Source organism: Anabrus simplex, chromosome 2 (genome assembly GCF_040414725.1).
Source record: "Anabrus simplex isolate iqAnaSimp1 chromosome 2, ASM4041472v1, whole genome shotgun sequence".
Taxonomy (NCBI): domain Eukaryota; kingdom Metazoa; phylum Arthropoda; class Insecta; order Orthoptera; family Tettigoniidae; genus Anabrus; species Anabrus simplex.
Window position 1 is genome coordinate 428,843,830 of NC_090266.1, and position 14,973 is coordinate 428,858,802.

At 37.7% G+C, this 14,973-nt stretch overlaps 1 protein-coding gene across 1 annotated transcript in view; it reads right to left on the reverse strand.

The window, feature by feature from the left end:
* Nucleotides 1–1,216: 1,216 nt before the first annotated feature.
* Nucleotides 1,217–14,973, reverse strand: part of sli (slit guidance ligand) — a 1,279,943-nt gene continuing 1,266,186 nt past the window's right edge. Inside the window, exon 32 of the mRNA XM_067140837.2 lies at nt 1,217–2,690. Coding sequence (XP_066996938.1) covers nt 2,464–2,690 — 227 coding nt within the window. The 3' untranslated portion in view covers nt 1,217–2,463. The remainder of the gene's footprint in view (nt 2,691–14,973) is intronic.

The following is a 14,973-nucleotide window of genomic DNA, read 5'->3' on the forward strand; positions in this document are numbered from 1 at the left end:
TCGTTACTACCAAAAGTCACATTAAACTGTCAAATTCCAATTAATATCTTGTCCCAAATATATCATTACTTACTAAACACCTATTAATTTGCCTTCTTTGGAATAATTACCTTTTGGAGAGAAACTTACATTGAGGCAAAGAATAGCGGCAAGGTAATACCAATGAAAACTTTTAATAGTTGTTACTATTCCCATGACATCGGAAGCAGAAAGGTGTTTCTCTACCCTGAAGAGAATAAAAACTTTCTAGCGCAGCACAATGACCGAGGATAGACTTATTGCTCTTGCTATGTTGTCAATTGAAAGGAACTTTGTTCGAGACTCTGCGGACTTCAATGAAGCAGTTATTTCTTATTTTGCATCTGGTAAAACGCGGCATGTAGGCCTACCGTATTTTCTGCTCCTCTTGTATTTGATCACTTTCTAGAACTTATGTCATCTTAGTTTAGGAGGTTACGGCCCACGATGGAAGAGAAGCTGGCGGAGATGGGAAGAGGAGAGGTTGGGGGGGGAGGCAACTTTTTCTTCTTTTGAACCCCCAGTGATGAAAGTCACGCGCCGCCACTGCCTTCAAGTAATCAACAAAGACTACATAAAGTTTGCCGTTAGGTTTATCCAGCGTCATCGTTATATGTCGTAGTAGATTCTCTATTGCCATGAGTGTTGACCTTTGCTTACAGAAGCCACATTGCTCTTCTGGCAGCAGTGAATTACATTTATCCTGGATGTCAGTATCCCTGTTAATAGCTTCAGGGCAACTCACTCCAATGCAATTCCTCGGTACAAGTTTGGATCATCAGTACTCCCGTTTCTCTTATACAGTAGCTCTGAACAACTGCTGAAACCACTGAATTACTAGTTCTTCATCGAAACATATCTACACAAATTTCCTTTATATCTTCAGCATTTTATGGTTTACTGGTACTTATATCTATGAGATAATTTTACTACAAAGTTCCAAAACATATTTATAAATTACAGTTACATTATTAACAAATGTATCTTTACACTCTTTTTTTTTAATAATTTCATTATATCTAGTTAATCTAACTCAAAATTTGTATATGCTGCAAGTAACAAATTGAGGGATGATGAAAGATTCTAAGTGTTTTCCTATATATATATGGTAGTTCTTTAATCAATTTTGATTGAGCAGTGACCAAAGGAAGGGAAGAACAGAAATCATGAGACAAATATCTTTACATGTTGTGGGTTTTATTTTGATATTTACTACACCAGCTGGGGAGACATCATATTATGACACTACCTGCATAATATTTTGTACATTTTACAAAGACATTATCATCAGGGTGTTAGAGAAATAGTGTGCTTTGTATTATTATCACTCGACTGCAACTGTAGGTCTGTACAACAGAACTTGGCTAGTTGTCATGCACCATTACACATTATTATCAAAAGCATGTCTTGCACTTCTGCAAAACATAGCACACAAATGGAACACTGTATGCTACTACATGTAAATTATTTATAAAACATGAAATATCTACACATGTGAAGCACAAAAGCTCTTCCACGAAGTAAACATCAGCAAACATTATCTCATAAGAAACAGTTTACTGTTTAACTAAATAGTTTGCAGTTATTTACATCAATATATCGTTCTTTTCATATATATTTATATATAATAATTAATAAATATGGTCACATATAATGAAACTCTTCTCTTAATTATAATTCTGTTCAAAAAGGTTGATTTTTAGTAACATAAGATGTGACACAACAACCAAGTATTATAAGTTAAATTCAAATTTGGTTGTAGACTTCAACATAAATACACTTGTGTTCATTATTAAAAAAACTAATATGCACAACACGACGAGTTTTGTCTCCCAGAAATGCTAGTGTAAAAACGATAGTCAATGTAACGAAAGCATTGACACAAATGCTACGAAATGTCTCTGGGCTCAATTCATGCCCTACTCATTCTGCAGCCAGTTTCTCTCATGTTCAGGCAGAAAATGTCTGTTATATTTACAAGTGCTGTATCCAAGGAGTAAACGACAGTCGAGACGTTTCGTCTAACTAAGGTTCTTGGCAGCTTATCTCAAGTCAAGGCCCCTCCTATCTCTGCCCTTATGCAATCAGACAACAAAAACACAACAACAAATTCTTGTTATTATAGTCACACTGAACTGCCCTAGATCATATTAAGAAAGTAGACACAAAATGTATTAAGTAAGTCACTGATCGGAATGACACTTCAAGTTTCACTCATGGTAGAAGAAGAAATAAACAGATGCATAATGACCATGAAACTATAATAAATAGTGCACTAAAGACAGAAATATTTACAACGTAAAATACACCAATCTTGATGAAACAAGAACCATAGCTGTCACCCACTCGAGTGGAGGCAGGCCGCTCAGGAGCCAGTGTATCCGAGTCTGTCTTGTCGTGCTGCGCGGGCAGGGCTACATGTTGTGTGTAGGAGGGGCCAGATAGTCAGTAGCACTTCTTCGTGCACGCACACTTTCGCACGATATCAACATCTGTCGTGTAACGTGTCCCATCGTTGCAAATGAGACGTACCTTACGACGTTTGGTTTTACGAGCTCGGCAGCAGCTGGAGCCGCAGGTTCCTTCACATTTGGCTAACTTAACAGGTTTACGTGACCTGCATCCATTCTCCATGTAATATTCACGTGTATGTTCTTTGCGACATGATGGAGCTGAAAAACATACAAGAAAATTTGTATTGTAATTTGGGTTGTTTTACAACTGTCACTATAATTACTTTTTTGACATGCAGTAATTAACATAAATTAGAAAATATCCAAAATAATTACCTTATATACTTAAATATTTAAACTTTTCTACAGAAATAAGGTACTGAGTAACTGTAGATACATAAAACTGAAGATATTGCCTTTAAAATATCACTCTTGTACCATATTTAAAATTATCTGATTCCCTTTTCCATTAACCCTGCAGTGGTCACATACAATATTGTCATAGAAGGTCACATGGCATTTGAGGCAATTATGCTATACCAAGTTTCGAATAGGATTTACATTAATTTCAGGACATTTTGAAAGGATGAATATAAATTACTGAAATTAATTTATTGATATAAAAGCAACTAACGAACATTAGGCAAAAAAGTAGGAACCTAAAATGGCCAACATTACCAAGCAGCATGGTTCTACACCCATCTTATTGCTAGCCCAAATGTACTTGGTATCTGTGTGGTGGTCCTCCCCTACGTAAGTATGGTATACCAATTAGGACCTTTATTTTATATATATCGGTAGGTCATGCATCCCTTTCTCTGGTATAGTTTGTTTGAACCTCTTCAATTTTCCCATTTGTGCACTCCACTATAAGAGATATCATTGTATCATGAAAGAATAGTTCCCAGTATTATTTAGGAGTTTTAGCAAGATTTACAATACCTCTCGCCTCAGGTAAATGTGTGACGATATTTTGTGGATAGGTTTCAACATTTCTGGGAGAATTAGCTATACACCAATTAGGAACTCCATTTTGCCCTTAGGAAATCATAACTGGTATTTTCTCCTGTTTTATCGCTACCTTCTGTATCTTGTTTAGTGTCTATACTTTTGCTTCTGGTTTCTAGAAAGTCCTCCTCCACATCACCATACAATTCACGTTCTTCATCATCGTCATCATTGGTGATCAAGGTTATATCTCCTCTACTTTCTGCTCATTTTCAGCCTTAAAGACATCAGAAATTTACTTTTTTGCAAGAAACCATGCAATCTGAGACATTCTGAAGAATAATTGCTGCAATAATATTCAAGATAATACTTCCAAATGGGAAATTACTTTATACCGGTAGCAATGAAGTTTGCGTGGTGTCTATCATATGCCACCACATCAGTTAGTCTAACAATGATGTGCTGACTATTTGTTATGTTGGTTGTGGATAGTTACTTGAAATCTCGATGGAATCTCCAGTCAGTGGTCTTGGTAGATGCCTTGCAATGACAGAAATAAACTAGATGCTGAGTGACCACTACAGGGTTAAAGAACAATAAATTAGATACTTAAATTACATTCTATCCATTTGGATATAATAAGTTTTGATATAAGTCCGTATTTCATAAAATTATATCCACTATATTTCCGTTTTGTTCATTTCTAAGTGAGCAAGTTATTTAGAAAAGTAAATACTGATAAACATATAGCTTTAACTCATATTATTTTATGGAAATCCATGACCATTACCTGATCCACTGGAAGCTTTGATTTATTGCTATTGGTCTGTGTAAGTTTATAAATGGAGGCAATCTACCATAAACTAAATACCAATCAACATGACAAGTGAAAGTAATATGAGCAAGGAAATATAGTCACAACAACAATGATGAGCAAGTGATAAAGAAAACAAAGAATAAGTAAATTTAAGAGTGAATATGATAACAATAAAGTACCTATAAAGATCACAAAGCACAGGACTGCCAACAGCATCATGCACTACATAAGTGTGTTCAGAAAGTGACAACAGCCTATATAGTATGCTATATGCAATGCTATTTGTGTGTTACAGGCATCCCTCTCCTCGTCTCTGTATTTTCTACTAATGTCTGAAAGTTTATGCAGACTTTCGCTATTAAAATATTTCAATTAAAGAGTGCTATTTTTAAAGATAATGAAAGCATCAATATTGATAAAAGGCGAGACGGTAAAGATAATATTTCTAAGAGTCATCTTCCATCTATATTAGAATACCCATGAACTACTCATTTTAACATTAATTGGATATGAAATGTCTAACTGGTTAGTGTGCTGGCCTTTGATCCATGGAGTCACGGCTTCAATTCCCGGCCAGGTCAGGGATTTTAAACTTAATTGGTTGATTCCAATTGCTCGGGGGGGCTGAATGTGTGCGCCATCATCACATGAGAAGTCATCACAGGAAGGGCACGATCTTCACAGACGCGCAGGTTGCCTATGTAGTAACTATTTGAAATACCTGCACCAGGACTCTCCAGAGGCCACACGACATAAACATTATTATTATTATTATTATTATTATTATTATTATTATTATTATTATTATTATTATTATTATTATTATATTGGATGTGAACTTGTATTTGAAACAAAGGACATTGAGCACCTTGTCTGAATGGTCAGTGAATTGGCTTTCAGTTCTTAGGGACTTAGGTTTGATTACTTATTACTTTCATTACTTATTGATTTAGCTGTGTATGCTAGGTCAAGCAGCAGGGAAACCTTTCTGGACAGTAATAAAAAACCTTAGGAAAGGAGGGGGGGGGGGGGAAAATATAAACAGTGTTTTGGGTAATTTAGGTGAACACATAATAGATCCCAGGGAATCACTGGACAGGTGGAGGGAATATTTTGAAAACCTTCTCAACATAAAAGGAAATCTTCCTGGTGGTGTTGTGCAAACAGCTAAGCTCATGGGGAGGAGGAAAATGATGATAGCGAAGTTACGCTTGAGGAAGTGGAAAGGATGGTAAATAGACTCCATTGTCATAAAGCAGCAGGAATAGATGAAATTAGACCTGAAATGGTGAAGTATAGTGGGAAGGCAGGGATGAAATGGCTTTATAGAGTAGTAAGATTAGCATGGAGTGTTGGTAAGGTACCTTCAATTGGACAAAAGCAGTAATTGCACCTATCTATAAGTAAGGGAACAGGAAGGATTGCAACAACTATTGAGGTATCTCAACGATTGATATACCAGGTAAAGTATTCACTGGCATCTTGGAAGGGAGGGTGTGATAAGTCGTTGAGAGGAAGTTGGATGAAAACCAGTGTGGTTTCAGACCACAGAGATGTTGTCAGGATCAGATTTTCAGTATGTGCCAGGTAATAGAAAAATGCTACGAGAGGAATAAGCAGTTGTGTTTATGTTTTGTAGATCTAGAGAAAGCATATGACAGGGTACCGAGGGAAAAGATGTTCACCATACTGGGGGAATATGAAATTAAAGTTATAGATTATTAAAATCAATCAAAGGCATTTACTGTATGTTGACAATTGGGCTTCAGTGAGAATTCATGGTAGAATGAGTTCTTGGTTCAGGGTACCTAAAGGGGTTAGACAAGGCTGTAATCTTTCACCTTTGCTGTTCGTAGTTTACATGGATCATCTGCTGAAAGGTAAAAAATGGCAGGGAGCGATTCAGTTAGGTGGAAATGTAGTAAGCAGTCTGGCCAATGCTGACGACTATTATTTTTTTTTCAAAATGGCGCCCGGTAATGACGACGTAGTATTTTATTCTCCGAGTAAATTAACCGTAAAATGTGACGAAAAGTGCGGAAAATGTCGAAAATTAGTGAAAAATGGAATGTTGTGTGATTCATGTGATCGATGGTGGCATTATAAGTGCGGAAATTGCCCTAGAGACGTAAAAACTAATGAAAATGTTGACTGGATTTGTGAGCAGTGTGTTCGGAATGTTGTTGTTGGGGACGGCGTTGACGAAGCACCGAAAACAGTCGATGAGGAATATAAAAGTGCATTAGAAATTATAAACATTCTAAAAAAGGACAATGAGACTCTTAAAGTTGAAAATCAAGAATTAAAAGAAAGACTGCGATCGCTAGAATTTGGGACTGACCATTCTTCGAGTGATATACCGGTACAAGTAACAAACTCGAGCACGTGGTGTAAAGTAGTTCGTGGATGGCCGGCTAAGAAGAAATCTACAACTGAATTTCCGGAAATAAACATTAGAAATAGGTTTTCTGCCCTAAATAATTTAATCCTGGAAGAAAGTGATCGCGCGCGTGAAACCAAATCATCGCGATCCGTTGCCGTGCCGAGTTTGAAATTTAGGCCTAGAATTCAGATTCAAGACCCAGTTAGGCCTAAATCAGCGAAGGTAGCTGTGTTTGGTGATAGCCAAGGAAGGGGAATTGCGGGAGTGATTAACGACGAGAATATAGCAGCAACCGGAGAAATATATCCAGGGGCTTCTATCAGCAGGGTTGTGGAAAACGTAGAAGCAGCAACTAGGAACTTCGGGAGCGGCGATGCAGTGCTTATCATCGGTGGGACGAACGACGTAGCTCGCGACGACGCCAAGAATGTAAGATCACAACTTAAACATACACTAGGGAAGCTGACCCACACTAACGTTTTTGTAGTGAACGTGCCCCACAGGCATGATTTGAGTAGAGATTCGTGTGTGAACATTGAAGTGGACAAGGTCAATACAGATATTGTTAAAATTTGTAAACATTTTCGGAATACTCAAGTTATTGAATGCAGCAGTTTTGAGAGATACTGTTATACAAAACATGGCCTCCATCTAAACAATTCAGGTAAACGAAAGATAGGAAATATTGTTCTAGATTTTATTAATCTTAAGATATGTACTGTAAAACAGGCAACTCCCTTGAGTTATAATACTGACCAGGAAAACTAGTAGAAAGAGCCAGCTATACTTTAAGCTGGCTCAGTCAACTAGAAAAAGAAACTCAGGATAGTAAGGAATTTCAAGTTACCCAATTGCAACAGTCAAGTTTTAGGGAGGAAGGGGGTCTGAGATTGCTCTTGGTAAACTGTCAAAGTGTAGTAAATAAACAATTAAAATTCGGTACATTGATGGAATCTTATGAGACTGATGTGGTGATAGGAGTGGAATCGTGGTTGAAAGAAGGGGTGGGTAATAGAGAAGTATTTCCAGAAGGGTACACAGTCTATCGTAGAGACCGAGGAGATAAAAAGGGAGGGGGGGTGTTTATTCTGGTGAAGGAAACTTACTGTTCACATGAATGGTTTACCGATGAAAGGGATGAAATATTAGGGATAAAATTAGTTTGTGATAATATGAAGGAGGTGGGAATTATAGGAACATACAGGCCTGGAAGAGAGGCAAGAGACATGGAAATCTTTGAAAAAATAATAGATTATACTTGTAAAAACAATAATAATGATATGGTAATAATTGGGGGAGATCTAAATTTGCCTGAAGTTGAATGGAAAGGAGCTGCAAGTGAAGCCCATGAACAGAAACTGGCAAATAAGTTAATTTGGGAGGGAGGATTTACACAAGTAGTACAAGAACCGACTCGTCTCAATAACTTACTAGATGTATTCTTGGTTAAACCATGGGAAATTGTTGATAAAACTGAGGTAATTGAAGGAATAGGAGACCATAAGGCTGTAATAATGGATGTAGGACTCGTACCAAAAAGGCTTAATAAGAGGGTTACACAAGACAAGAAACTGTACAGAAAAACTAAAGTTGATGAATTTGGGACTTACCTTAACTCATAATTCAGTTGTTGGATAAGTGAAGGGAGTAACGTGGATACACTTTGGGCTAAATTTAAAGGAATTATTTGGGAAGGAGAGAAGAGATTTGTACCTGTTAAGAAGGGTAAAATGACCTCAGACCCTGTTTATTATACAAGGGAAATAAGAAAATTAAAAAGAAAATGTAGAATAGTAAACAGGAAAATCAAAGAGGGTAGGGAGAGTAGAGAAACTAGAAAACAGCTAATGAGGGAACTGAATAGAGTGAAAAAGGAAGCAAAAGAGAATTATATGAATGGCATACTTCAAGAGGGTAATGACCACAAAGGGAAATGGTAAAAGCTGTATTCATATATCAGGAATCAAAAAGGAAAAGGAATCCAAATTCCTACAATGGTGGGAGAAGGGGGTGAACACTATTTAACAGATACTGAGAAAGCAAACCTATTTAGTAGGGAATTTAGAGATTCAGTAGATGATTGTCAAGAGTTGGAAACCGAAACAGAAGATAGAGAGGGAGAGAGATAGAGGGAAACAAGAAGCTTCTCATTCACAAACGAAGATATTTTCAGAGAAATCCAACTGCTTCAGCAAGGAAAAGCAGCAGGGAGTGATCAAATTACTGGGGAGGTATTAAAGACAATGGGGTGGTACATAGTGCCTTATTTAAAATTTCTCTTTGACTATGTCATAAATAATAGTGTAATACCAAAGGAATGGAAGGAATCTATAATAATACCAATTTATAAAGGAAAGGGTGATAAAAGGAAACCAGAGAACTACAGACCAATCAGCCTGACCAGTATAGTTTGTAAAATTCTGGAGAGTTTAATATCGAAGTACATCAGAGGGATATGTGATGATAAAAATTGGTTCATGAGGAGCCAGTATGGATTTAGAAAGAAATTTTCTTGTGAGGCACAACTGGTGGGATTTCAGCAGGACATATCAGATCAGTTGGATTCAGGAGGTCAGTTAGATTGCATAGCCATAGATCTTTCCAAAGCCTTTGATAGAGTGGAACATGGAATATTATTAAAGAAATTGGAGGGAATAGGATTGGACATAAGGGTTACACGTTGGATAAAAGCATTTCTAAATTCAAGGGTTCAGAAAGTCAAAGTAGGAAATAATGTATCTCAGGAAGAGAAAGTTTGGAAGGGAATTGCACAGGGTAGTATAATCGGTCCGTTACTTTTCTTAATATACGCAAATGATTTAGGGAACAATATAACATCAAAAATAAGATTGTATGCAGATGACATAATTGTTTATAGAGAAATAAACAACATTGAGGATTGTTCAGAATTACAAAGGGACCTTGAAAGTATCCAACAATGGGTTGAAGAAAATAATATGAAGGTTAATGGAGGCAAATCAACTGTTACAACTTTTACAAACAGGAGCTTTAAAACTGAATTTGAATATACTTTGGATGAGGTCGTTATCCCAAAAGATGGCAAGTGCAAATACTTAGGTGTGAGATTTGAAAGTAATTTGCACTGGAAGGGTCATATTGATGACATTGTTGGGAAAGCATACAGATCATTACATGTCATAATGAGGCTACTTAAAGGATGCAACAAAGAATTAAAAGAAAAAAGTTACTTGTGTATGGTTCGTCCATTATTGGAATATGCAAACAGTGTTTGGGATCCTCACCAAGAATACCTAATAAAAGAAATAGATAGTGTGCAGAGGAAAGCAGCAAGATTTGTAACAGGGGATTTCAGGAGAAAGAGTAGTGTATCAGAAATGTTAAAGGAACTTGGGTGGGAAACTTTAAGTAAGAGAAGGGAGAAAACTAGACTTACAGGATTATATAGAGCCTATACAGGAGAAGAAGCATGGGGAGATATCCGTGAAAGGCTTCAGTTGGAAAATAATTATATCGGCAGGACTGACCACAAATATAAAATTAGAAGGAATTTTAGCAGAAGCGATTGGGGTAAATTTTCATTCATTGGGAAGGGTGTGAAGGAGTGGAACAGTTTACCAGGGGTAGTGTTTGATCCTTTTCCAAAATCTGTACAGATATTCAAGAAGAGAATAAACAGCAACAGAGAAAATAAATGAAATGTTAGAGGGCATTCGACCAGTGCAGGTTATTGTATATAAAAAAATGTGTGTGAATAAATTAATTCCATCCCCTGGTCTAAGGAGTTTGGACAGCCAAAGTAGGGGACTGCCTGTAGTGGTGAAGTACAGTGGGGACTTCGAGGGCCCTGGGACTGCTACGGTAGCTGTGAAGGCCCTTCAGGAACTCTGAAAAGTGGTGGCAAAAGGGGCTCTGGTTAAGACGCAGCAGGTCGTTATGCTACTTAGGATCCAGAACGGGTAAAAAAAAAAAATAGTAAATAAATAAATGCAATGTAAATATTAATGTTATACCAGTTTTATAGTATCATTTGAAGCAATTCCACATACTGTATATCAGTTGACTATATTTGTAAGTAGGACAGGATATATTATAAGTAGAATTTTGTAAACAATATAAATTTATTAAGGATGAGCTGTGTGTTTAATAGAAAACATTGTTAGCGTAAATTGTATAATATTGTATTATAGGAAAAATTTTCTTCTCTTGTTAATTTAATATTTAGTGCTTGACAATAATGTATTTTAGTGTACCATTTGCCACCGAGGTAGACACCTCATTTGCAAATAAAGAGATTTTGATTTGATTTTGAATTGATTTTGACTTGGTCTTAATGGCAGATTGTGCCAAAAGCCTGCAGTCTAATATCTTGGAATATGAAAATAGGTGCAATGAGTATGGTATGAAAATTAGCCTTTCGAAGACTAAATTGATGTCAGTAGGTAAGAAATTCAATAGAATTGAATGTCAGATTGGTGATACAAAGCTAGAACAGGTCGATAATTTCAAGTATTCAGGTTGTGTTCTCCCAGGATGGTAATATAGTAAGTGAGACTGAATCAAGGTGTAGTAAAGCTAGTGCAGTGAGCTCGCAGTTGCGATCAACAGTATTCTGCAAGAAGGAAGTCAGCTCCCAGACGAAACTATCTTTACATCAGTCTGTTTTCAGACCAAGTTTACTGTATGGGAGCGAAAGCTGGTAGGACTCAGGATATCTTATTCATAAGTTAGAAGTAACAGACATGAAAGTAGTGAGAATGATTGCTGGTATAAACAGATGGGAACAATGGCAGGAGGGTACTCAGAATGAGATAAAGGCTACTTTACAAATGAACTCTATGGATGAAGCTGTACGCATAAATTGGCTTCAGTGGTGGGGTCATTTGAGGCGAATGGAGGAGGATAGGTTACCTAGGAGAATAATGGACTCTGTTATGGAGGGTAGGAGAAGTAGAGGTAGACGAAGACGACGATCGTTAGACTCAGTTTCTAACAATTTAAAGAAAAGAGGTATAGAACTAAACGAGGCCACAGCACTAGTTGCAAATGGAGGATTGTGGCAATTTAGTAAATTCACAGTGGCTTGCAGACTGAACACTGAAATGCATAACAGTCTATTATAATAATGTATGTATGTATTTAAAATAATCAGTTGGTCTAATTTGCAATGCCTTATTTCCTAGTAAAATGAATTAAAATTAGATTAAAATGTATTAAAATGGAATAAGGCATTGTCTTTGAAATGTAAACATATATTTCATCAAATTAAAAGTTTAAATACCACATTAAAAATACACAAAGACAGACTCAAACAGAAATGATAGAATAAAAAATCAGTTAACAGTAAATAAAAATGAATAACAAATATGAAATTCACTTTTAAACATGATAAAGCAGGCCAGTATCCCTCATAAAAAGGATGGCGAGGTCTGCTGACGGCTCATCATCTCACACAAAGATGAAGATGGTACTTTGAAGTTTCAGTCTATGAGCAGATCTGCCAGGTCCGCGCACTCCGTGAGAATGTATATTGAAATCAGATGGCCACCACAAGTACGCACTGTGGGGGGGTTCTCCGTTGAGTAAGTAAGAGTACATTGCTACACCAGGGCCAATCCACAGACGACATAATACTGTACCACTTCTACCCTTCTTCCCTCCGAGAAACCTGAGAAAGTCTTCCATACCTTCGTAATTCCTTTAATCATTGTCAGCTAATTCGACAGAGGGGTAGCCTGACACTCATTTTCCAATGGGACATCACCAAATATCTCAGCTGAGAATGAATATCACTGCCTGGAACCTTGTAATGCAATGGGGGAAATGAAAATGTGATTGCCTCCTTGGCAGCCCTGTCAGCTAACTCATTTCCTGCTACACCTATGTGGCTAGGGATCCACAAAAATATTATTATGGTGCTAGCATTCAAACACCTGGCCAGCAGGTCCTGGATCCACTACACCAGAGGGTGCCATGGGAAACATGCATCAACAGATTATAACAAGGAGTCAGTACACAGCAGTAAGTGTGGACAGCGCATACCGCAGAGCTTCAAGGATAGCATAAAACTCTGCTGTGTACAAGCTACAGGTTACTGTTTTTAAAAAAAATCTCTTATCATCAACAAGTAATGCACAGCCTACTTTTGCTTCTGCCATCGAACCATCCGTGTAAATAACTACTGAAACTGGATACCGGCCAACAGCAGACAGGCAGAGCCTCCAATAAATGGAGGGGTCCATGTTCACTTTAGGCCCGGTGTGCATTTCCGGGATGATTTCAGGTCATCATATTAACCACGGAGGTACTTTATTTGGTTGTCTAACAAGACAAGGAATTGAAGGTACTTCAGACAAACTATTATTGCTATCCAAGTGTATACCAATCGGCTGCATTGATCGTGGATAAGCCGCATACAGCCGATGGTTTTATTGTGGAATACGCAGGAATAGATTTGGTGAAATGGCATCTGTCACAAATTCGCGGCACAGGACAACAGCGTTTGCTGGTGCCTTGGGTGTAAAGGCGGCACACCAGATTTAGTGAGCATGCTAGTAATGGAGCTTGAACGGAATGCACCATTACCAACCCAACTCTGCTATGGTGAATGCTGTTCAACTTCATAAAAAATGCTTTGCTTTGCTTTGCTGATCCATATGCTGCACTGATGTAGATATAATGTAGATAAAATAAGTGCGCTATAAAATCGTACAAACACCGTGCGGTCAGCCCCAGGAAGAGCCAATTAGAAACTTGTTAGCACATTTAACTTTCAATTGGTGCATGTGTGGCTCCCTCGATAATTTACTATCGGAAAGGAGCCCAAGAAATCGGTATGTATCAATTGCAGGAGGAGCGAAGAGCAACCCCACTCTAAATAAAGCTCAGGATGGGGGTGAACAGCGTGCTTCTGGCAGAGGTGAATAACAGGGTTCTTTACAACTGAAAACACCACACAAGTCGGCGATTTGCTATCCTCACAAATAGTCTACACAGACAGACAGTGAGACAAATATTCCTAACATCCAGCATACTTAGAATCTTTGTCAGGCTTGAGGAGAGGGATTACCATACCCTCTCACCACTATGACGGAAACTCACCCTCTTCCAGATTTGGTTGAACTCCCCAAAAAGATATAAGAGACTATCCTCACTGAGGTGTTTCAATATCTTATTATGAACTTATCCAGTCTGGGAGCCAAGTTCTTGCAAAGAACTAAGGTGCTCTAGAGTTCCCACTCTGTAAAGGGCATGTTATAATCCTCTGAAGCTTGAGTAGCAAAACTCTGATGATGCTGTTCTGCCTCCTGCTTCAGATCCAAGAAATCAGGATGGTAATTCCTGGAGCTAGACGCATCCACGAAATTACTTGCTCAATGATCAGCAACCGTGAGTGGATCAGTGACAATACTGCCTGCAATGGAAATTCCCTGTACTGAGCATGCTCCTTGTACTCCTGAAATGTGTCTACGTTTATTCCACACTTGAGATGATGGTGTATGTGATGTCATGGATGAAACATATCCTTCACATGAAGCTTTCTTACTCAGTCGAATAAGTATTCGCACATTAGTGAAGAGTTTTTTAAATGTTAGCAAGTTGACCACAGTATGCAACCTACGTTAGCATTTATGAGTTCTTTTATAGCTACTGCAATTTTTTCATTTCACCAAGGAACAACTTTTTGATAAGAAGTCCCAGAAAAAGATGGAATTGATTCTTCAGCAGCAGCAAGAATAATTTATATGATATAAGTAATATTGTCTATGCTCCGACTATTCGCATTGTTAAAGACACCTAGTGAATTGAACTTTGGCCAATCAGCACATTTAAGAATTCATCGGGGAGGAGCCTCAATGGATTTCTGTATCAAGAAAGTAAGACTAATGGGAAAATGGTCACTGCAACGGAGATCAGCATGTACATCCTATCGAAGCAGGAGAATGAGCACGCGGTTGTACAAACTAATGTCAATGCGAGAGAAGATAGCGTGCACTACACTGAAATGTGTTGGTTCCCTCTGTATTCAGGATGCATGAATCCGGCTCTCTTCTTAACTGTTTCAGCTCCCTTCCTTTGGCATAAGATATTCCAGAGCCCCATACTGGGTGATGGGTATTAAAATTACCCAATAAGAGGAAATGAGTTGGGAGCTGATCTGTAAGATCAACTTTGAAAAGGTCGTTTGGTAGATGGGCGAGTTCGTAAGACATGTACAAATTGTGCAGAGTTTAAATGAGGTCAGTGGAAGCGAATTATGAAATTCTAGGCAAGTGGAGGCCAATTGTGGATGATACAAAGGAGGAAGAAGAAATATAACAGGGAATGCATTAAGAAAGAGGAGCATAAAAGGATAAACAAATATACCAAATATT